Source organism: Struthio camelus, chromosome 4, assembly GCF_040807025.1.
Source record: "Struthio camelus isolate bStrCam1 chromosome 4, bStrCam1.hap1, whole genome shotgun sequence".
Classification (NCBI taxonomy): domain Eukaryota; kingdom Metazoa; phylum Chordata; class Aves; order Struthioniformes; family Struthionidae; genus Struthio; species Struthio camelus.
The window spans coordinates 9,356,736-9,381,781 of NC_090945.1; the positions used below are offsets into that span (position 1 = coordinate 9,356,736).

Genomic DNA, 25,046 nt, shown 5'->3' on the forward strand with positions numbered 1-25,046 from the left:
CTCACCAGCACTCCTCCAAAGCCACTTAGGAAAGTGCTATTTTGGTTATGAGACACACTCAGTTCTAACAATGTAAACAATAAATTCCCAAATGGTCCTTTATCAAATCAAGATATTTTCATTTAACATAAGCCATATATAGGAGAGGAAGGGGAAGAAGAATAGATTTCATTTTCTTATACAGTACTAAACTGTCACATGGTGATATAAATTGTGCACTCCCAAACCCTATCAGCTCACACTGCCATGGCTTGCTCGTGAGGCCGTATTCCCTGTAATTATCAGCCAAACTACATCAGTAAACTGTTCCCGATAGCATAATATCTTGCCTTCAGCATTTTTCTTGTAAGCTCTAGACTTTCTGCTTAGATTTATTTACTCTGACAGTTCTGTTCAGTCACTACTTAGTGCAGTTAGATATTAGCAATGCCAGAGGAGCTGAAAACTTAGCAAAACAGTTCCCTCTTCACAGAAGTCTGCGCTCAGTTTTTTTAAACATTAGTTAATATTATTTAAAAGAAACACAGTTCATCATGGATGTCATCAGGTCCTTACTAACTTCAGTAGGATTTTTATCCGAAGTAAGCAGGTCAAGACATACGAGCTCTCAAGATCTCAGCTAGGTTTTCTCTAAATGCTCATCTCCAATTCTCTTGAACGTTAATCCATGGCCATCACTAAACATGTTTTGTGTATGTGGCCAAAGAATTCTAATAACTCTTCATACCTCGAAAAACTGCAGAAGCAGGTAATAACAGATTCTCTCTGATAAAGCTTGTCACTTCATTCTGTCCACAAAAGAAGCTTAACTGCTCAATGCTCTTGAAATTCACTACAAGGATAACAATGTAGCAGTCAAAAAATTTCACAGCTAAGAGTCCCACAGAGACAAATATAGTAGAGGCTACAAGCAGCTCTCTTATCATTACTATTCACGAGCTTTTTGTTGTAGTTTTGCTTGAGTTTTAATTGCTGGGTCATTGCAGGCAAATGGTGTATTTTTAAGAAAAAAATGCTTAACAATGTCAATGGAATGTTTCACAACTGCACCTTTGCCACCACGCTTGGAGCAATACTTCTACATATTTGTGACATGGGTATTTCATTTTCATCTATTTTGAAATTCCCTTTTGTGACACAGTGTCTCTTTAGGCCTGTCTTCTCTAGCTAACTTGCAAACCAAATAGGATTTATAATTGCAGATAAAAAGGAAAACTGCGACTATTTCACGTTCGATTAGATCTTGCTTATCCACTTTATAATGCAATGAGAATGAATTGTCACAATTAGTCAGAAATCCTTCAGTGAAAACTGAGTTATAATTACAGTGTACCAACCAACCACATAAATACGGCCACCCCATGTGCATTTAAAAAAAAAAAGAAATCTATCTACAGATACCTCAATCTATGCTCAGTGGTAAAACAAGGATTCTGGCAGTGTATCATTCCCCCACAGCTTCCAACAGATACAGTTAACATGTCTTCTGTAGAAGAGAAAAGGAGGATTTCAAATGCCTTGACAGCTAAATGAAATTCCAGTTAGAGTCAATGCTTTGCAGGAAGCTGGAAATAACATTCAAATCTCTAAAAGCTCCCAGGATGATTTCAAATCACTAGCTCTACTTGTTTTCGCTTGAGCACTTATCCCAGCAAAAGAAACTGTTGCAGGTAAGACTGAGTTGCCTATCAGAAAGGCTTTCTCATGCTCTTTTATTTACCACTGAAAACATCTTCTGCAGGCCTGAATAGTCTTAACATATAACCTTTTTACGGACAGAAACATACAATAAGCTGAGTGTTGAAATACCTGCTAAAACTGCAGTCTGCTAAATAAAAGCTTAAATAATTCAGGATTTCAGTCACAGTTTAAAGGAGCGGTCAACGTGTTAAACTCTAGAACAGTCCCCTTGAAGTTTGCTTTTTCTATACAGTCTCTGTCAGCAAAGTAGTCATGTTTCTCCTTGCCAGAGGTAAACTTTTCTTTTAAAAACAAAGCTGTTGCCATTATGTGTGTTTCCTCTTGCTCTACAGCCATAATAGGCACAAATCTGGGATTTTAGATGGATGGGGTTTTCACAAGCACCAAAAGAACCTGGTCTGAGGCTCATGCAAACCCCATCTGCCAAATCTTATCAGACAAGTTTCCCCTACCCTGTCCACAAGAAAGAGTAAAGGCACTTGAAAGCCTTTGGGGTGTATAAAGTAGGCAGACAGGAACTTCTTGTGGCCAGAGTTCACCCAAAAATAACCTAGCCAGGAATGGGGGGAAATGGGACGACTGATAGGATATTCTGCTTATCTTCTGCATATTTTTTATCACAGAATCCTTAAGCTGAGCTCTTGGAGAACCTCAGAACATTCTACACCTGCTGCTTCCTCAAGGAGCAAGACGAGTGGAGAAATCTGATTGCTGGAAAGGGTCTAATCTGCAGGTCAGTGGCCCTTTTTGGAGGGGACACTCCAAACGCAATTGCTTCCTTCATTTATCAAGTATTATCTTGACGTACAAGTTTTAAAATGCAGTAACCCTGCAAACTTAATGATCTCATCAATTGGGACCAAACATTCAGCTGGTATAAATAAGACTGTCTCTAATGGCTTCAATGTTGCATCACTTAGCACTACCAGAAAAACTGATTAAGTCTCGAAAATGGCACAGAATGAGATTAAAAAAGGAGTACCATATGGGGTGTACTATCTTTTCAGGAAAATAAATGTCAGTGCATGAAAAGGTTGGCTATAACTCTTTAGATTGTGCAAGGAAGCTTCTGAAATTGTGTTTCAGCGAAGAGAAGGACAAAAAGTTGTTTCATTATGCCATTAACTTCCACCAAAAAACACGTTGTTCAAGACAAGTGATAAATTCATGGCTGCATAATATCCTGTATGTGAGCAGCATCCTTTATTTAAAAAAAAAAAAAAAAAAAAAAGGAGGGGCAGTGAATGAGAAAAGAGAAGTGAATTATACTGAGATCTCTCAGAAAGAGGATTTCCTTTTTGGTTTGGACTTCAACCTTGACAGTAAGTTTGAAAGATTTTTTTCCCGTGCGCTGTTTAAAGCATCTTTTAAACATGAGAGTTGATAGGATGAACTATACACAGCAGCAGTACTCATACCCTTTCGTAAAGCACGCAGCCTTTAGTTGGAGATGAGGCAAATAAATTAGGACCTCACAGAAGTAGTGTCTTGACTCACAGCTAAAATACTGCCCAGCCATTGACCACAACCAAAAGTTCCTCCTGCTTTGATCCTTTTGAGCAAATCACAGTAATCAGTTAAACCACCCCATCTCACTAATGTGACTTTTTCCATGAAATGTTCAAAAAAGGAACTGAAAGTCTGACTGCTTCCTAGGAAAAACAAGTGGTTAAAGCCAAGGCTAAAATCTGCATTTAGAATACTTCCCTGTATACAAAGATTTGTGAAATGTATACACTGCACATAGTCCCAATGCTTTTAACTAGTTGTTCTCAACTCTTCTGGAGTAACAGTCTCATTTTCTTCAGACTAAGCCTGTAGCAGCCATTCCTCAGCGCACCCCCTCAAACTCAGTGCACTTAATCGAGCTTGGACTTAGCAAACTTCATACACAGTCTGAGCGTGAGTAATTGCAAGAGTGGCAAGCAACGTTAACTTATGGAATGGCATCTCTAAGATAAGGAGAAGAACATGATGTATTGGAATCATTAATTTAGGAACCATTTCTGCCTGGAAAAGGAAGTGGGAGTGGAGGGTATGCCACAATCTTGAGTAAGTGTTCAGCTTATTGCCTAATACTCACAGAATTAATTATTCCTTTAAGTGCTTGGAATCCTCCAGTGACAGGAAAGACTTGTTCTTTTGTATCAGCAATTTTTTCAAGCTTTGGAGAGAAAACACATGCACGCATATGAAACATTTGGCAAATTCAACTTGGTACAGTTTTTCAGCCTTAAAATGTAAAAGGAGGCCTAAAAATAACTTCCATCAAGCTTGCAAGAGAAGGAAAATTTTGACTCCCCCAACTCACAGCTGAAGAGGCTGATTATGATTTTTCTAAATTTTTTTTCTGAAGTAGACTTACTACAGTCTACTGCAGCTAACAAAATGTTTCAGGGGCTATCCACTATGCCAAACAACCACACTAAGGAAACCTTTTAAGGTCTGTATCTCAGCAGGAATTTCACATCTCTCTGACATTACCTTCCCTGTTTGCTCTGCTTTCAGTTAAAAGGCCCTTTTGTGTGTTTTTTTTTATAGCAATGCATCTTTTCTTTCTTCTCCATTTAAGGCACGTTCATGGTACAAGAGTAACTGCACTGGTGATGAGAACACAGCTTTGCCAGAGCACAGCAACTCTGGAAGAGCTTTCAGTTGATTAATGGCATTGATCCTTCTTTTTTTTTTTTCCCATCCCAAGTCTGTTATCTGCTCTGCTTGAAGCTTGTCCATAGCTACTCTGTTAATGCAACCTGCAGTCTAATCTGGTCACCATCTTAATAGAAAGATTTTTCCTACACCTTTTTCTGCAGGCAGCTACAAGTTAGCAAGGCTATTTCCGACAGGTCTTTCCTGCAATAAAAGTGACACCCACGCATTCTACTTATGTCTATGTACACATCTGAGTTTCTGCTTCCTGAGCCAGAGAAGGCATTATACTCCCTAAGGTAACCAAAATTAATTCCTCTATACTTAATAAAACCCTGATAAAACCCCGAAACAAGTTATTGACAAGTAACTTAAAATAGTAACATTCTTACCTGTTCTTGTACAAAATCAAGGACGCCAACACAGTAAACTCGAGCCCCCAGCTCTCTGGATTTCTTTGCCTGTCCCAGAAGAGACAAGAGAAATAAATATTTTTTTGCTCAAGAGGCAACACACATTCTTCAGAATATAACGTGCATTTTCAGCTAGCACTCACCTCCTTCTCTGCATACAAGGGGATCTGACCATCGAGCTTGCCATCTGTCAACGCAATGATGATACTAGAAAACCTTGAGGCTCCTTGCTTTGCAATTTGCTCATTAGCCTTAAAATGAAAAATATTTATCCAGCTTAAAATTATATCTGAACTTGTAACCAAGACACATCTTCTAAATTAATGCAGTGTTTGAAACAACACGCTACCTCATGTTGAAACCCATCTCTTCAGATAATCCTCTGTTTCCTCTTTACTAATTACTAAGAAGGAAGCCATTCATCAACAGTAGCAAGAGTTCAGGTAAGGCTGTAGGCAGTAATCTGGATTGGACAAGGATTGTGACTAATATTTTGAAGTCAGCTGTGAGCCCGTCTCCAAAGTGCTAGCATCACTAACTGAGGAACCTTTGGAAAAGCTTCAATCTTTTGGGATGGATAGTCTGTGGGTTTTGAAGCTCACATTTCTCTAAATGCACCATAACTTTGCTAACCCCAGATTTTCCACGTTAGTCAAATGGTTCCAAAGTGTAAGAAGAATGGCTTACAAATACCATTTTCTAAAGGGTAACAAAATTCTGTTTGCCTTTTCAGTGCACAGATAGCAATTTCAAAGTTGCCTCTACAGCCCTAAAGGAAGGGAATCACTTTCTATCCATAAAAGTGAAAGCTTAGATGCTCATCTCATCCCTCACCTTCAGGGCCTGAAGCTTTTAGAAAAATGACAAAGTATAATCTTACCGTGCACCTCAGGAAAATAGAAGCAGTTTAGAAGTCTATAATTAAAGACATCCCAAAGTTAAGGCCAGTTGTTCTGAAAATGCTGGTCTGTGCAGTTAAATGTCTACAAGCACATTCTGTAGAAGGCACAGTTATATTCATAGCCCTACAAAGCTGTGTGTGACTATTTACCATGTAAGTGGTATGCTGTATTAGCTGTTTAATCTATGATAAAGAACCACTCTCCACTGCAAAGGATCAAACCAAAGAAGTTTCATATGTTAAATTTTGATGATGGCTAATATCCTGCACGGGATTTACTGAATAGCTAGACAGCCTTGGGGCCACATAAAAAAAGATTCGAGCGTAGCAGCCTGAAACATGCAATCCATTTACGTTACAGGTTGTTGTTATCTAAAGGGTCAGAACAACAGATATTTTGACTGTGAAGAGATGGGTAAACCTACCTGTTTTAACCCTTCATGTATGTATGTGTCACCTGCTGGTTTTACCCCCTCTAAATCCTTAAGACCCTTCTTGATTTTCTCTCTGAAAGTAATAAGATAAAAGACTTAGAATAATTGGGAGGGAAGTGGCTAGTTTACTGATGGATAAACTTGTATTTGTCATAAATGAGGCCTGAAATTAGAACCTATAAAATAAAGCATTTAGCTGATATACCACGTGGAAACAGATTTTACATTAACAACAGAAGCGCCACTGCGGGTAACAGATATTCTAGACTTAACTAACACAATATGCCTAAGTGAGTCAAAGAGTTAGAGTCAAGTAAAATCTTTCAGATGGAGCGTATATTTCAAAGATATGGCCAACCCCCAGAATTAAAACAGCCCAATGGAAATTCTGTTGGGTTGCTTTAAATTTACTCTACTCGCTTAAGCTGACTTCACTTCCAATCAAACTATAATTAAAAAAAGAAATCCCCTAAAATGGCAGTTTTACAATCTATATCAACATATATAATACATACAAATATATATATTTGTGTGTGTGTGTGTATATATATATAAAATTATCATCCATGTCAACATGCAGGTATATGAAGGGAGAGTAGGACAGATGCAGTAAGTGATATCTTCTCTCTTAAAAAGTATCATTAGGCAAATGCAGCATTTGCAAGTCCTCTTATACCTGAGGCAATGGACTAAGAATCAGGCTAGGGTTTAAAGTTGTGGGCTCTGCTGCTGTTTTTCCATGTGACCTCTGACAAGATATTAGATTTATATAGGATGCAGTTCACTTATTTTAACAGGACAATAAAGTTGTGCTGTTGTTTCTCATGGGCCTTAAAATAAATCCAACGCTGACTGTGAGATGCTTAGTTAACTATGGTGGTAAGACCGGAGAAGCTGGTAGGTATTACAAAGGGATGTACTTCCAGCACAGTCAGTACCAGAAAAAAAAAAAAAAAAAGGAGAAAAGGAGAGAGATTATATTCAAAGCACCAAATCTAGAAGCTTCTACTTTTTATGCAAGCAAACTTCCAATGAAGCCCATGGAAAGTTGCTCTAGGAAAGGACAAGTGAAATTTAAGTTGAGACACAAAATTTGGGACAGAATACATACAGCACTATAACAAATATAGGTGACACTGAGGAAACAAGCAGGGGTGAGGAGAGGGATGGAAAATACATTCCAGGATGCGTGAAAGCTTTCCTTAGGGCAAACAAAATGAGAAGGAACGCATATGCCACTCTGCCTGAATGCCACCCACAAGTCATTTCTTCCACTGATGGGGTTCCTCTGTTTAGAAGCTCTGTTCCAAAAGTACAAACCATAGCCGTAATGTTCAATTTGTAATAATCTCCCAAAAGGAAGATAATCAATATAGTTGCAAAAAAAGAAATGCTGCGTTAAATAGATGGAAGAGAACAAGTTATGTAAGATAATGCAATCTGTTTGATCCAAATATTTTACATTCAGCATCTATAGAAACAACTTGAAAGTGATTATGTATGAACGCAGATTATAAACCACATACTTAGTGCTTGCCAGGAATGAGTGGCAGCACATCACAGGCGTTAGTGTTCTGCTGCCAAGAAACAAACAGCAACTGAAGTCCCAGTTTTCTGAAACAGATTTCATTTTGCAAAAATAGCTTTTGTACAATCAGTTCAGTTTTATTTAATCGAGAATGTCTTGTGACCCGGCCACATAGAAATCTCTGGTGTTGCCAGGCCTTTGCCTACAAGGGGTTCCAGGAAAATCTTTGGCAGCAAGAGCTTCTTTAGCTGCATTTAATCGGTCACCATCTCTCTCTCTCAGGGCATATCTGTACCAGATAGGTCCAGACAGATGTGAGCAAGCTCTACCTATGCTCTGAGTTAGCTGGACAGAAGTCAATTCTGGCTCAGAAGTCACAAAGCCACGTTAGCGGAGGACGAGGGCCCAAGCAAACGAACCCCAGCAGACAGCAAGAGAGGTTAGCTCAGCCACGCTAACAAGGGCATACAGCCACCGGCTCACACCAGCATGTCTGGAGGGTGGCACAGAAGCACATGTCTGAGTCCTTTTGATAACGGGACGCTCTTTAGTCAACCAGCTGTTGCAGCTTGCTTTCTGGTAGCACGCTGAAGCCTTCTTTCCTACTCTCCAGTCCTCTCTCCTCTCTAGTTCTGTACTAATTCTTTGTAGCCACAAATTCTATGGGGAAGGTCTGGTTTTATGTAAAATTCATCTGTACTGAAATAATAGAACCATGACCTCAGTCTGGGTGCCTGGACAATACTGCAGTACAATTCAATAACAGTAATAAAGGCTAGAGTGCCACTGGCTTGATCGCTTAAGTCAGACAAGGGAGGGAGGAAGAAAAAAAGAAAATAAAAAATCAGCAACTTGCAGCCTGTCTGTGTTTGGGTTGAATGATTACAAATATAATATCTCTTCCCAGTTCAGCATATGTGCTGCATCACACCTCTGTCTTTTAGAAAAGGCATATTTAATTTGTAATAGCTACCCTGTCTGTTTTCTCTGTTAAGATTTGCAGCTAGTTCAGGTAATTCTTCCAACAGCAGCCAGGCAAACACAACCATGGCTACAAGTTCTGCGTCAGGTTGTTCTGGGGGTGTCTTTTTAGCTAGTTCACGAACTCCTGCAAACAGGGGCTGCGGGTGAAATAATAGCCAGGCTGAAGTCAGGAGGGGTTCTGATGGTAGCTTCAGCAGTGCCCAAGGCTTTGTTCTCTTTGGGCATACTCTGCTGTGCTCCATCTCGGAGAGCAGGACCTTGTGCCAGCTTTATATGCTTAAGTTGGAGAGGGCATGTTTGCTGTGGAGAGGGCTGAGCCCAATCTTTGCGGCATATGGAACTATCTACAAACACTGCTCTTTGTACAGGCTAAAGTCTACAAAGATTTTACCTTGTGCCTTCAGTGCCTCCCCAAGGCAGGGCACTGCAGAACTAAATTCAGGCTTTAGAACAAACCATTTAATGAAGAGAGATTACAAAGCAGCTCAACTTTACAAACAGCTAATGAAATCCATTCCAAATAAACTACAATGTAGGAACACCTCTCCTTAACTGAGCATGCTCCAGCATTCAGATTTTACTTACTGCTGTAAATACAGCTATTGGCCTTCCCAAACTCGATTTATGACAAAGCAGTTAGCACCAGACATTCACTGGAGAGGTCTCTGCACAAGCTCTGTTACACCAAGCTGGAAGATTCTACTGAGGCAACTCAACAGGTACAAAAACTGTTTTCAGCACTGTTTCATACTGTCTTGCTTTAAGAAAATTTAATTAACGCAATGCTAAAAACAGTGTTGTCAGCAGCCAGGTGGTCTGACTACTAATGTTGTTAAGTGCTGCATTTTTTCCTGGTATAGACAGGGCTGCAGTCAGCAATCACTAACAGTGGAAGACAGAGGTAAGATTTCCTTAAATTGCCAAGGAGGCAGATCACACCCCTGTTTTAGAGGAGCAAGCTGACACACTACTGAAAGTGAAGCCTACGCATCGGCTTCCTCAGATGTGTAATCTGGAGGAGGTTCTGCCTTTCTACTCCTCTGAAATACTACAGAGGGTGAGTGCCATAATAACAGTAATTATTCTGCTTTAAACTTTAGGCCTCCTGTATGAGCGCAGTCTGGAAAACAAGTGGCTGATTTTCCTGTACTTTATACGCACAGCAGATTACACTCTCTGCAGATGGCTCTATTTTGGCAAGGTTCCGGCATCAAAGTGCAGGGTTTGCTCACATGACTAAGGCTGAACATGCATAAATGCCCTGCTAGATTACAGGATGTGTATACTTCATCGTGTCTCTGTGTAATAAAGGAATAGCCAGTGAAGTCCCCCAGACTCTGGACAACCACAGCAAGGTTCAGCTGGTAATGCAGTTGATATACAAAGGTCTCTGATCTTGTCACCTTCATTAATATAATCTTTCATGAGCTCCAACAGGAGCTTCCCCTGAGCAGAATCAGCAGATTTAGTCCTGGTCATGGATGTGGGTCAAGTGCTGTAGAATCAAGTTTACGAAATCTGCGATTCTGCCAGCCAGCATATAGCTTGCAAAAAGAACACTGAGAAGACGCTCTACCATCTAGATGACATTCATAAATGCACTTGCTTTTCCAAGCAACTCACTTTTTAAAACTAGTAGCATAACTGAGCCCCAGACATGAATGCAGAAATCTTTGTTTACTGCTTGGCATACAATTTCCAGTTAAATTCCACAAGGAAAACGTCTATCTCTAAAATGGGATATAACCCATGGTGTGGGTTTCTTTATGTCTGCAGCTTTAATATGCAGCAAAAAAGAGCAAGAACTTTGAGCAAATAGTTAGAATTCTAAGCCTTTGACAAATTACAAAACCTCACCACTTTAAGCTAACTTCTGGAAATGAATTGTGATTTCCTGACATTTGTAAAATAGCAAATAAATGGGTGAGGGGTAGGCGGAAGAGGAAATCCCTGAAAGTCCAAAATGCACATAATCAAATCAAGGCCATAGCATCTCAAAACTGCCCTCCCTTCCCCCCCCACCCCCCCACTACTGCAGTGTACTTAGCATCGTCATCTTCTGTTTGGAACCATGGGAGTTGCAAATACTAAATCACTTTCCACTGTTGACTCCTTTAATATTTAAAAGGACAGTAGTTCCAGGTGGATCTAGGCATTCTTACTCATTTACATAAAGTCATAGTTACTGCTGTCCCCTTCCTCATTTTCCATGTAATTCCTCCTAAATAACAAGGGTAATTTCCTCTCCACTACCACATTCACAAAAGCATCAGTAAACTTTGGATTAAAGACAGACCTGCTGAGGAACTTGCTAGAACTAAAATAGGCTCTTCCTATTCTTACGCTAGATTTCCCAGAAAAAAACATGGTTCTTTCCATGACTTAAAGCGCGCCACAGACATGCAATGAAAAAGGCGCTTGTGTTTCCATGGCTGGATTCCAGAGTTCTGCCCAAATATCTGAAGTGGTCTGAATGCTATCTGTGCTGACTCTCAGTGTTTGATAAGGAATAGGCCACTGACAGGGATTAAGGGCCTATTGAAATAAAAATTAAAAAAAAAAAAAAACAACTCATTGACTTTAGCAGTCCTTGGAACAAGCTTAAGTGTCCTCTCCTGACCTCCCTCAAGCCATCTGGAAAAACGCCTTATAACCTTGTCTCTCTCTCTCTCTCTCTCTCTCTCTCTCTCTCTCTGCGACTCCGCAGACAACAGATCTGATATCCAAGTCAGGGTTGGGGGGAGGTGAAAAGTTAGCAGTTCTAAAGTCAGACCACTTTTTTAAATGCTAAAATAGGAGGGGCTTAGAATTATGACTTTAGATGTTCTATTCCTAGAGAGTTAGCAAACATTTCTATAGCGCAATACACTTGTCTGTTCCTAATGACGGTTCTCTTCAGCAAGTTCTTGTACTTGCTGTTATGTATTATTAAAAAAAACAGTAAACTAACAGAATATGACAGACCGTGCTTTGTATTAACTCTATTAAAGGAAGCAGAAAGGAAAGACTACCTCACTTCTACCCTGCCACAGCTCATTAGTAAGATTCCTAAATGGTTTATCTAAACATTCAAAACTCAAGAAGTAGTTCGATCCAGTCAGTTTCCAGACAAAAGGGAGACAGAGAGGAGGTCATGTTTTGACAGGGCTGAGAGGGTATTTTATTTGAGGAAAAAATGGATGGGAAACATCTTGGTCTTAGAGCATGGGAACAAACAGCGCTCAGGCCACCAAGGATAGTGCAATTATCCTCTGCCGACAGCAGTGATTCTACAATATGGATTTTGAGTTCCTGTGATTTTTGTAGTGATTTTTCAACAACAACTTTTCTACCCAATTTTCTCCTTCTGTTTTCCCCACCTATCCCTGACCTATCCAAGCTGCTGATTATTATTTCGTTTAGGAATCAAAACAAGCAGCCTTGAACCTATCAACTGAAAGGCAGACGTCAGGCACATCAAACACACCCGTTGTACCAGAAAGATCTCACACCTTTCAAGCAATATGAACTCCACTCTCTAAAACCTGTTTTAAAGTCATAATTTGAAAACATAAACTGAAATACCTACCTTATATGACATTATGGGAAATGTTAATTCACCATTGTAGGCTTTGCCTACATATTAACAAATTCAGAGGACTTATCTACAGGCCTTGCTTTATAAAAGTAAGAGCAAGAATAATTTCTCCTATTATGCCAAGGAAGATGCAGAGTTAGGCATAGATGAAAAAATTACCTTTAGCTGTTCTGCAAAGTAGTGACAGAGTTCAATCTCATTGTTTTTCTTCTCCTTCCTTTTTACTAGGCTATCCACTGAGATGTTCACAAAACTAAATCCAGCTCTACACAGAGGCCACCACTTAAAGGTATCAGTTATTGTTCACCGTCTGTTACTGTTCCTCTGATTTAATAAGAGACCTTTAATGGGGGGGGAGAGAGGAAAAATAAAAAAGCTGTACACTAACCTGTCTCCGGTTAATGGCATAATGATGTGTGCCTGGGTGGAAAACACAATGAACGATAATCTCATCTTGGGGCTTTTTAAAAAGGGAAAGAGGAAAAAAAAAACATATATTTTAGACAAATGAAATGTATAGATGCTTACTATTCCATTCACCTCCTCATGCTTTACGAGTATTTTCTTCATCCTCTAAATTCCAAACAACATGCTTTTGAACTACAAATCAAGACTGACAAAGGAATTAAAGGGTTTCTGCCCATCTACTCCTTGCCCAGATACTCTGTGTGAAGTAGCAGAATTATTATTCTTTCTTACCTGACTAGAAGCCAAAATAACACACATTAAACTTAGAGTTAAGAACTCCAGCAATCCAACTGAAAGTGAACTTTGTAGTTCATGATATATTAAAGTACAGAACGTGACACATCCTTTTATACTTTCAGTCACTCATGTAACAACAGTCCAGGGACATACACTCAGGGTACACTCATGATCTGGGGCATGAAACATGAACACATTCAAAAGTGAGTTTCCCCCTTTAAAGTTTGATCTTGACACAACGAAAATTTTGAACTGCTTCTTTTGGCCATAAAATCATCAAAATGAAAGAAATAGTACCCTTTGACCGATTTTCTTTTAAGATAAAAGTAGCATAAAAAATACTTTCAGATTAAGTGTGTTTCCATCTCAGTAACATACAATCGTGACAGCTAAAAATCAACTTCCTTAAAAATAACTGAAGAGACGAGCATCATAAGAAGCGGTACTGCATGAAATGAATTTATTAAGAAATTAGTCTTTTTTTTTTTTGTAGAAGCCCATCTGTCTCTTCCAACAATATTACATCGAACCACCAGTGGAAAAATGTGTCTCCTAAGAACTGATGCTCTGGAAGCCCAAGTCAGTTACCTTCCTAAGGTAAATTGTAACAACAGCTCTCCTATCGTCCCTTAATTTATAATCACGACAATTCCAATATATTTGCTAATTTTATAATTCACACTATTTGTGTATCAACATTAAGTTACTGGATCAATGTTACTTCAGACATAACGCTTGTTAAGATGAATGACCATAATTTTTCAGTTCATTTGCATTAATGATACTACTTCAAAATTAGGCATCATGGAAATAGAAGTACTGGGCAAATATTGGGCTGCACAGAACTTGGATTTAAGATCCAGCCTTGCAGTTTCTCCATAAAGGTTCTGACCACAAAAAAAAAAAAAAAAAAAAAACAAGAATTAGTCCCTTAGGACCTTGTTCCAACTACCTAAATCCCATCTAAGTTCTTGCTCATAATATTTTTTGCTTGCCAGCTCCATATCTTCTGAGATGCTCCAAATGAAATTGAGCACTGTCAATATAATCTAGGTCATGGGCTTATTAGTCGTCTTAGTTGCTGCAGACAGTTGCCAAAAAACAAGCAAGTACCTGTGATCCTAATCCCTGTGGATTATGTCACTAACTAGCCCAAGTAACTTTAGACTTCCCTGTTTGAGATGCAACTCTCCTGTACACAGTAACCTCAAAGCTATGCACTCAAAGCTATGTATAAATACAACTAAATAGCTTTATTTCAAGTAATACGGCCAGACCACTCCACAACCCAACTGTTGCAAAAGGGCGTGTCATTTGGCTGCAAAAGATGATGACCTGAAGAATTTACGCTGGACGAGCATCATCATTTCAGTGGGGACAAAGATATTTCTCACTACTCGCTAAAAAGAGGAAGCACTTTGCTCTCAGGCTCTTTTTTTTTCTTCTAAAGCTTACAAGAGAACTTTCAAAAGCTTTTGTCACTCAGTTGTTTTACTCAAGATCTGTTTTTTTTTCTTTTTTACAAGATGAATGTAAGCAGTATTTAATTATACAAGACTTATAATTGCTCATTGCATTTCAATTTCTTTAGAAAAAAATGGCAACATCCATGTCTGTGTGTCTGGGGGCTCTGTTTTATGCTCTATGTAGAGAGGACAGCTAGCCAGTATTTACTGCAGCCATATCTGCAACAGCAATACTTGCCAGACAATGGTACTGATCAGGTTCACATCAAGTTGATCACATACACGTGATCATATATTATACATATATTATCATATAACATATATTGCTAACATGGCACAAACTTTATGCACGCCTGTTTGCACTTGAAAGATCTTCCCTTGCTTTTGACCTGCATCATCTATTCACATATCTATATATGTATTCATATTGTCTTCTTATCCAGACCTCTAAAAGTAATGCATAGGGAATACTGTATCAGAAATAAGCCACGTGGCTTATGGAAAAACAATGCTTAAAAAAATCAAGTCAAATCTGAGAGCAATATTTAAAGATGCATGTTATCACCTTTTTACTCAGTTCCAAAAATGAGGATAAAGTGTCCAGTATTTTCTAACTATTTGGGCACGAGGAGCCAAAACTTAACATGCTTGTGAAACGTGGACATCTAATAACCTTACAGAAGGGTAGCTTTTGTCAACATATCCCGTTATAGAAGTTACAATGAGCAAAACACACCTCACAAATCTTTCTGTCAGTTGATTTACAAAATCATATATCTCATGCCAGTTCTGTGCTACACTCCCAGATCTGAAAAGAAAACAAAACCATGTTAGTAGGCCTTATTTAAGGAAAGCAGGCAAGGAAGATGACAACTTCAGTGAGAAATTAGACAACACAGGACTATTGGTTTTTCTAATTATTTCCAGTTACCACCAACCCAGGCTCACGGTGGTACTGGCACATGATTTTTTTGTCACGATTTGTGAAGCCAAGACATAGCAAAATGCATACAGTAAATAGCACCCTACAGTGAAAGGGAGCAGAACAATCTTGCTGTCAGGCCCAGCAGCATCAATTCAAACAGTCACCCTATCAGACCGAAGCTTTTTCTCTTCTCTGTCTGCCTGCAAACGCCAGTGTGCTGATGGTGACCTGTTAAGTACAAACCTTACTATTAAAAACATGATAACCAACAGCTGTGGCGGGGGAGGGGTGGCAGATGCCGCCGGCTGCTCAGGCTGACCGAAAAATGTCCACAGATACACTTTTGGTCAGAAAACGCAGCTTCACTAAAATCAAGTTTCTTTTTTTTTTTTTCTGACTTCCCACCCAAGGAACTGCACAGTTTCAGTGCCCGGGGTGAGGGGGCGCGGCTGGTTAAAAAAAAAAAAAAACAAAACCAGCCCGATCCTCAGCATTACTTTGAATGACAGGGCAAAAACAAACGGTTTGCGAGGGCTAAAAACTTTCCGCGCCTCCTCGCTCCGATGCTTTCAGCTGCAAACACAGACGTCAGGCGAAGCCACCAACTGCCGTACCGTACGCGCGTAACTTGCTCCCGCAGCGGCGGCGACGACGCTCAGGCTCCGCGCTCGGACGCTCGCCAGGCGAAACTTTTCTTTTTCTTTTTTTTTTTTTCCTTCTTTCTTTTCTTTTTTTTCCGCCCCGCACGGCGGCTCCTCCCGCCGCGCTCTCCCTTCAGCGCGGAGCAGCGCCGCGCCGCGCCGGCCGTTGGTCCGTAACGGTCGGCGCCGCGGCGGCCGTTGGTCCGTAACGGTCGGCGCCGCGCGCGCCGCACCGCGCCGCGCCGCACCGCACCGCACCGCACCACACGGCCCGGCCGGCACCCCTCAGCGCGCGTGCGCCCCCTCCCCCCACTCCGCCCGCCAACGGCTCCCCGCAACGGCTCTAACGGCCGCGCGCCCGCACCTCCCTCCGGGAACAAAAGCAGCGGCCGCCGCCGCGCCGCCCTTACTTGTCCAGCACGAAGTACATGTCGAAGGCGCCGTGGCACGACGGTCCCTCCGGGGCCGGCAGGGCGGCGGGCGGCAGCAGCAGCAGCGGCGACAGCAGCAGCAGCAGGGCCGGGCCGGGGGGGGCGAGGCGCCCCCGGCGCCGGGGCGCTGGCCCGGCCATGGGGCCTCGCGAGGAGCGGCGGCGGCCGGGCGGGGGACGCGGCTCCGCGCACGGCGGCGGCGGCAGGAGGAGGAGGAGCAGGAGGAGCGGGCCCGGCGCTGCCGTCCTGAAGTAGCCGCCCCTCGCCCGCCGCCGCCGCTGCTCGCCCGGCCCGGCCCGGCCCGGCCCGGCCCGGCCCTCCCCGCCCGTAAGCGGCGGCTGGGGCAGGGCAGGGCAAAGCTCGGCGCGCCCCTCTGTGGCGCGTCCCGCCTCCCTGGCTCAGCCGCCCGCCGCCGGCGCCTACCCGCAATTTGGGTAATGGCGACCCCGCGCCGGCCCGGCCCCCCCCCCCCCCCAACAGGCGCCTCCCCGGTAGGCAGCGTTGCCTGACTCGTGTCTTTTTGGCAGGGTGAGCCCCGCTTCTGAGGACCCCGCTTAGACACTGAGAGGTGTGCGAGGTGAGTTTTGGTGTGTTGTGGGTGGGTTTTTTTTTTTTTTTTTTTTGGAGAAGTCGAGGCTCGTCAAGGCAGAGCTTTGTGAAACCCACCCGATGTCATGGTTCCCCAGGGGAGCAGCAACAGCCCCTGCCCCGTCCGGATTCAGCTTGGCTTGCGCAAAGTTTTAAAAACCCACGAGAGCTGGCCAAACTGATTACAACATACTAGAAATATATTTTTGTTGTTGTTGTTGTTCTTCCATACTGACGCTGAAAACTCCTAATTACAACAAAACCGTGGCTCTCTTCTCTGTGACATTAATCTAAACAACTTCCTCACTCAGATTTGAGACTCAACCTGCCTATTAAGTGAGTTAGTCAGCTGCTCATTGAGCAGATTTATCCAGGAAGCTACTGTATTCCAGTGTTGTGTTTTTTTTTTTTTTAATTACTACTGCAGACTTTGCGTATTCATCCTAGGGCTCTTTTCCAGAGGTGCTAAACATTTTCCTTTTTTTTCTTTTTTGTGCTAAATCAGCAGTCAGCTAGAAGCTGAGCAGTAAATTCTGTATTATTTTTGAAAATGTAGGAATTGCACATGTGTTCACATTCAATATATAGGTACGGCTACCACAATTCTTTTTCATGTACATGCAATTTGCTTTTCAACTGTACAAGTAAGTCATTTTCTCTATTTTAGAAACTGGCTACAATAGATCCAAACTGTTGCTTTGGGACTGCGCACGTGGTAACCACCAAAATATAGTGATTTACCATGGACTTTGCAAAGCTAAATATAGAGCAAACATTTGGTTTGAAGCATAAGCTGGATCCTTCACAGTGAACATGAGGCACTGTATAAAGCGTCACTTTATGCTACAAGAATGTTATCTTTCAGATTTTTCCATCTGTGGTTTCAGATTTTAACAGGAAGTTCAAACATACTTAATAATCTTAAAATATTATCTGCAGGCTAAAAAGATGTGTGAATTTTATTTGATGAAAAATTATGCTCATATGACAAGCTACATAAACCAAAATTATCCCTGAAGTTAAAAATAAATGTCTAGCCTTTATTTCTTTATTTTGTTTCCGGACTTTATGCCACAAGCACTATGTGACAAGTGATTAACAGGATTTGACATAAAATTAGTATTCATTCTTTCACCACTTAATATGCACCCAACTTTGTTTAAATAGCACCTCCTTTGAGCAGTTTTAATTTACCGTAGACCACATTGACAGTGATAGTGCAGGGAAACTAAAGACACAGGGCTCTCGAGCACCAAAGATCTCGAGAGACTTCAGAGGAAGGCTGAACTGAGCATTCTGTCTTCAATGTGTTAAGTTAGATCTTGCTAGCAAAGTAATAAAAGGGACTATCGCATTGGCTAGAGCTCTCAAACTTAGCGAAAACCTGTCTCCCATCATAATATCAACCACAGGAGCATTGAGTCAATAAGGCTGTCCAACTGTGGAAAGATAACACACAGTTCAAAGGTGCCACATGCCTTAGGAGGAGAAAAGCCATGTCTCCCTCATTAGCTGACAGTTCTTCTGAAATGAATGGTTTGCAGTGGAACTGGTCAGAGGGTGAGCAATTTACCAAGACAAAAACTCCCCAGAAATTACTGTTGTTCCCCATCAACTGCCAAATAAAGTATTCAGGAATCAATGTGAGTTTGTGACTGGCTATAGGCTGTCATGGCCTTATGGCTTTTATTAAATAAATGCTTGATGGAATATCTGGGCTGTGTAGAGGATATTACCTGGAATTCTACCATTTGTTCCCAAGGTTCTCATTTTGTTTTCTCCTTAGAAAATATCTGATTTTGTAGGTGGACCGTCTTATATGCGTTTCTCTTTCAACAGTCACTGTTCCATTGTCTATTTTTAATTTGATTTGTTCACAGAGTTACCCTGGCCTCTTGGCTGCGCTCGCTGATGAAGGTAATTTTCCCTTTTGTGTTTAATCTTTTCTATTCTTTAAGCTAGGGAAGATTCTTCCCGATCAGATACCATGGGGTCATCATCAGCTCCTGCATCATTTCTGTTGCTGGCTGTACTTCTCAGGGATGCACGGTGGTAAGTTTGAACCCCTCTAGTTGCAATCTGTTACTGCTTGGTTCCTGCGTAGCATTTTGCGTAGGCACACCTCAGATTTTCTTCACGAAGACAGACAGACAAACTAGGAAAATGAAGCAGGGAGCAGGTAGTTGATCTTCGATGATACAGCTTAGATGATACAGCTTAGATGATACATACAGGATGCTGGGCATCCTGCTAGGATCTTCACATATAGATGCAGGAGCTTTACAAATCTCTCAGGAAGAATCACCTTTGGTGTAGACATTGCAGGGCCCCCTCGTGAGGCCTGATAGGCGTGGAATATGGGTGAGACTAGCAGGGGGCTATCCTCTTAAGAAGCATAAGGGAGGAGGTGGTGCACGTGAATACAGCTTTTCTGGGTTTCAGGGCTGCCAGGAGACCGCTCCAAGCTGCTCTAACCTCAAACTGTTTCCCAGGCATCCCAGGGCAGGCCCTGCCGCTCTTGGTGCGTGCTGTACTTGTAACAGGCACTTGCAAGTAGAAAATTAAGTTTCCTAGCGGTGAGGCTGGTGCTCCAGCCACTAAACCTCAACACCATATCTTAAAGTTGCCAGTCACTTATACCAGGAGGCAAAACAAAGTGCATCTTTGATTCAAGAGCAATGGTTACTGAAAAAAGAATCGTAAGAGAAGCATATCTGTTTTACTTCTGTCTCACAAGAACTGAAGTGATGTGGCTATTACAAAGACAGGGCTTACTGCAAGCTTTCATAATGGGATCTCTGTTTTCCTGCAGATATAGAGGCTGGCATACAACTCAGGAGAATCCAGATAGCATGAGCATTTAGACAAAATGTCATTGATAGCTGAGAAAAATATATACGGTATGATGGATTGATATTTGTTATCCTCATTGAGTCTTTGCCTTTGAGTCAACATCTTTCTTGTTCACGCATGATGAAATACAAGAAGAATCCCGTGTCAGTCACGCCAATGATAAGCTGGCAAAGTTGATATCTTTAACATCCATCTTCTCCTTGTCACTTCTAACAAAAAGGTTTCCCATGTTGAATTGTTGTTGGAATGACAGTACTTCACACAGAATTTTGAAGTATTTTCTTGTTAGATAGAATCACAACGCAGTTCCGCTATTGTGAGACCAAACAAATAATTTCTGTTTTCCCTGATGCCGACTTATGAACAACCTTAGTCATTTAAACAAATGTTCTTTCTTACAGAAAGAAGGACTTGAGGATTGCAGATTGTTGTCAGCATTCCCCATGTGTACATACGTATCATATATTAAACCCCAGACAAATTTATTGTCAAACCCACACTGATGTTATAATATATATATCTTTCCTTTCTAAATCATTTAATTTTGCTTTCAGCACAAATAAAACAGTCAGATGAAGTGGCTCTGTCAGGCAGTTAGAACAGGACGATTAAAAAGAGCTTTCCAGAAATGAAGCACATGAAATACAAAAATAAAACTCACTTAGAATTCAGTGCTGCCATATCAGTAAATCTTACTCTACCAGTGACTGAAACTTTATCTGCACAAACACTATGGAAATTTTTTTTTTAATCGTGACAATGACCTGACAAGGCTCATGTGGCTTTCACAGGCCTTGTAGGTGAATCAGACCTGTGGCCTGTTCCAGAAAGGATCTTAGGTGTCTTCCTAAGAGTAGGGAAAGCTGTAGTCAAAGGCACCTGCTGGAGATATTCTCTTCTTTCATTTCATCGCATTTCCTGCTGTCTTGGGATGGTTTCCTGTGTGCAAAGTGCTACGACCTGACATAGCCATGTCAAAATACGTTCTCCAATGCCATTCAGAATGCAAATCCAAGTCTCAGTATGATGTAATTTGGAAATATTGCAAAAGTCCATGGACCAACAATGATTTATATGAGCTGAAGGTCTGGCTCGTGACATTCTTAGCGCTTTTGAGCTAGCAAGGCCAAGGGGTAAGCAAGCTGTATTTAGCAATCCCTTTGGATGCACAAAACGTAGAAGATTAAGGACTGGGCAGCCTGTGCTTTGTCAAAGACCCAAAGAAAGGAAAAGCTCATAATCCGTTACATTTAAGAAATGCTGAGCAGTGCCAGCCTCTCTCTCTGCAGATGCATCTGATGTAGCAGAGCAAGCATCCTAAGAGTTATCAAAACAACCCTGCACATTGGCCTTCGGAGCTACACAAGTCAGCCCAGAGCCCTGGGAGTGTTTGTCTTGCCTGAGAATACATGTCATATTATCCAGCTGTTAGAAATTTTACTTCCAATGCATGTGACCAACTGTTTTGGGATTGACTTTCCCTGCCAAGTGGAGACTTGTGGTAGCCATAGTTTGTTCCCTTTTGTGTGTGTGTGTGTGTGTGTGAGAAATCCTCTTCTGTTCTGTGGTTTATGCTGAAGTAGCAGATAAATCACGCCTGTTTTGCTGAAATGGTTAGATGAGACAGAGATAGACACCAAGGTACAGAGGAATAGCTTGTGGCTATTTACATTTGTTTGGCTTCATTTGCACAACGGCCTGGAGGCCTACTTTCCTAATTCTCATAACTCATTAGTCAATTATGTCTCTCTCACCTCTTTCTCTTCTTCATTCACAGGAGCCCTCAAGTGCTAAGTAAAACTTAAGCTAAGCTTAACCCCATAAAGGTAGGCATTTTTCACTACGGGATTACCCTAGGAGGAAGTGCAAATCAAAGAAACGTGACTTCCCTCCCAACAGCTTATATACAAAGCCACGAGAAAGACAGACTCTTGGAGCTAAATTCGGAAATGCTGCAAGACATTAGTTAAACTGGACCCATTTGCTGCTGCCTTCAGTGCCCGTAGAGATGCTTGTATCCACGGAGCTGAATTAGGAGGCCAATATGAGAGGAAGTCACGTTGCAGTGAGGGGAGGGGAGCGCTAAGGTTCTTGCCTGTGCCAGAGGACCTGGATTTGCTGCCCACCTCCACCTTCTCACTGGGTGAGTCACTTACTCTCTCTGTTTGATTCCACATCCGGAGTAAGAAAAAGTCCCTTTCACTCACTTTCCCATCGATCTTGAGTGGAGCTCACCAGCGCAAGAACATCTTTTACAGTTGACTCCTGTGATACAATATTCACCAGCAGTGACTGGGACAAGAAGAAAAACAAAGGAACCAAGGAGAAACTACCAAACTGCCAGTCTCGGGTGCATTTTGGTATGTATGAGGCTGATGGCATTTGGAGAGACCATGTAGAGCAAGCATCTCCCAAAACGCGTTCTTATCTAAAGTTTCTTCAAGCGTCTTAAGCCAACTAGTCCTCTCCCGGCTTTTTCTACATCCCCAAAATTACAGGGTTGTGTTTCATTTCTGCCTATTTTTAGTCTGGTGAAGAAAGGCTGGGTCTGCTATTATTTTATCCTGTTGACACGTTTCCCAGGCAGACAGACCACTGCATGGTAGCAGACGCAGTGACGAGCCCATGTGCTCATGCCTTTGGAGGAAGCTCAGGTCACTCACATTGTGACTTTGGATGGCCAACCCACTCAAGCAAGCCAGTTTGTTCTTTTCAGCCCCACTAGTCTTAGGGCAGCACAGCATTTACCGGCTGAGGGACATGGTCAGCTTGAACCTTGCAGATTACAATATCCATCATAAACTGGGAAACTTTCCAGCAGATGGCTCTAATGTAAGAAAAGTACTTAAAAACTTGTTAATTTTTAAGCATTTTCTTTGTTCTATGGAAGGCAATATTTACAAGCAGGCCTCTCTTTGTATCCTTTAATAAATGAACACTTAGGAAAAGAAAAACTCATGGATTTTTTTTTTCCTGTGGTAGATTGACAGGGCAGAAAAAAAGTATTGGTACTTCTTTAAAGGATCTTTTATTCCTCTATGCAACAAATACAGGTAATGAAAAGACGGTGTTAGTTGATTCTACAGGAGAGAAATCAGTGGTCATTTAAAACACAACTTTTACATATAGCTTAAAAATAACCCAGCAATAGAAGCAAAAAATGTTCACATGGAAGGTTGATGCGTAGATGAACATAAATTTATTGCCAAGTTTTACTACGGAGAAAGTAGTAAACAGTACAGTTTAAAACATGTCTGGGATTATGCAACTCCTTTCTTTTTCTTCAGTACTTAGAGCTAATTTCCCCAAATGTTCTCCCTTAAGTTCCACCCACCCACACCTTCTTTTTGGCCCAGAGTGTTTGGGAAGGCCTTAGACAAACTGTATTTGTGCCAAATGGAACTCAGCATATTTTAGTTGGAGCGAAAAATCCACCTGCAACTTTAATGCAACCCAACTGAAAGCCTGGCTCTGCCATTGGATGAGGAAGTCGTCTGGCTTAACCGAAATCAACAGTGGGCCAGTAAATGCATGAGCTGGTTTTTTCTATCGACTGCAAAGGGTTAGGAGGTCTTTGTTGCTCCTTAAAGTCAAGTCTTGTCCAGGATACCTCTGAACAACAACTGTGAGACACGCTGCTTTCTAGAGGATGCTCAAATATTGCCAAGATTTTGTCTAGGAGAAATTCCACTGTATGTGTGGCTGCAGTTCTGATGAGTTAAATATGCAGTCTGATTAAGGTTCAGATTTGTCATTCTGCCACAGGCTACAGGAGCAAAATGGCACAGGAGAGTTTAAGGCACGCTGGCCCTTTTCTCAATTTCAGAGAGGCCTGCTCAGCCTGTCTGCTACTGCACCTTTTATGGCTGCAGTGATACTTAAGAGGCTATTTTGAGAATGTAACATGCCACCTTCTTGCTCTGACATAATGGCTGCAGGTAACGTGGCTGCGGGCACCGGACAGCTCTTTGAGAGACTGCAACATGGAGCTGTACAAACTGAAGGGCAAGAGGACATTAATGCGATCCCTTGAGCTATTCCAGTTCAAAACAGCACTTGACTCAAGGCACCTCATATGAAATATTTCTCTTGTCCCATCACAGGGTATAAACAGTGCATGCGAATCTCATTCCTTGCAAAAGGAAGGAGAAAACGATGGGATTCCAAAAGTTATACAATACGTAGGGGTCATACGAGAGTTGCTTGTTGGAGGATTAGCAATGCAAATCCTTTTTTTCCCTTTACGGATGTCACCCCGGAGTCTATGCTCATTCGATAAATCAGTGTATAAATGAATAAACAAAAAGGATAGCATTAAGTAACACAGGAACTTTTATGTTGGTATGTGTTGTTGCACGTATCATCCAGATGGAAAATATCTGTCTAGACAAATCTGGGAATTATGCAAGTTCAGAATTCCTGAATAATCATTCCTTTCCGAGACAATGCAATAGTTTGTGGTACCCATTTTTTGGTTTTTTTGTGTTTGTTTTGTTTTGTTTGTGTTTGTGATAGACACGAAAGCACATTCAAAACTCTCTCAACTCCAAAAACCAGAAAAACTAGACACTGGCAGTATGTTGGGTGGGAGAAGCTACAGATGTGAGAATATGGAGTTCTTTCACTAATATGTGGGATAATAATTGTTATTCATCCTGGTTGCAGCATAGGTGGAAAAGGCTCCCTTATTTTCCAGCATAATTATCTGCTGCCTGGTTCACTGCACAGGAGCGCCAAGGCACCTTTTGCAGAACCGTTAGTTTCCACTCTGCTAGTGACCAGAGGGAATGAAAACAAAGCAGAAAGGGTGCTTTCCTGGTGCAAATCAGCACAGAACAAAAATAAATTTATCCAGGCCTGGAAGAATAACAAGACTGTAATAGAAAACATCAAGCTCCCACTCTGTCCTGAAAGCCGCTGCTGGCTCAGAGCAGCACTGAGGGATAACTTAGGATGGGATTTTAGCACAACTCTAGAGTTGTAGTGACCCTTTTTGGTCTTCTCAGGAAACAGCTACACAACCAGAGGAGAAGGAGGAATGAAAGAGGCAGTAAACTCTCCACAAAGAGCAATGCATTCCATGAAAAGGGCAGTGGATTTCTGAGTAGGTATGTAAAGAAAAAAATAAAAAAATGCACAAGCAGATACAAAGCAGCTCTTGATCCTGCAGCTATTGAATTTGCTACAGTTTTACCATTGACTCTATGAGGAGAAGGGTCAAATCCCTCTTAGGGTACTTCGAAACAGAAA

At 41.6% G+C, this 25,046-nt stretch overlaps 1 protein-coding gene and 1 long non-coding RNA gene across 3 annotated transcripts in view; one reads left to right on the top strand and one right to left on the bottom strand.

The window, feature by feature from the left end:
• The window catches only part of ANTXR2 (ANTXR cell adhesion molecule 2), a 123,106-nt gene extending 106,585 nt beyond the window's left edge, over nucleotides 1-16,521 (bottom strand). Inside the window, exons 1-7 of one of the 2 annotated variants that reach the window (XM_068941322.1) lie at nucleotides 16,335-16,521; nucleotides 15,095-15,166; nucleotides 12,576-12,647; nucleotides 6,090-6,171; nucleotides 4,907-5,014; nucleotides 4,743-4,811; nucleotides 3,785-3,865 (exon numbers count right to left, since the gene is read on the bottom strand). In XM_068941322.1, coding sequence (XP_068797423.1) covers nucleotides 3,785-3,865; nucleotides 4,743-4,811; nucleotides 4,907-5,014; nucleotides 6,090-6,171; nucleotides 12,576-12,647; nucleotides 15,095-15,166; nucleotides 16,335-16,495 — 645 coding nt within the window. In that variant the 5' untranslated portion in view covers nucleotides 16,496-16,521. Of the gene's footprint in view, nucleotides 1-3,784; nucleotides 3,866-4,742; nucleotides 4,812-4,906; nucleotides 5,015-6,089; nucleotides 6,172-12,575; nucleotides 12,648-15,094; nucleotides 15,167-15,897; nucleotides 16,205-16,334 lie in introns of those variants that run through there. The other variant, XM_068941323.1, reaches the window with a different exon arrangement.
• Nucleotides 16,522-16,531: 10 nt separating this feature from the next.
• On the top strand, nucleotides 16,532-24,788 carry LOC138067116 (uncharacterized). Its single transcript, XR_011140779.1, has 4 exons — nucleotides 16,532-16,789; nucleotides 16,883-16,932; nucleotides 18,902-18,995; nucleotides 21,574-24,788. It is a non-coding gene; the product is annotated as an uncharacterized lncRNA (long non-coding RNA).
• Nucleotides 24,789-25,046: the final 258 nt, after the last annotated feature.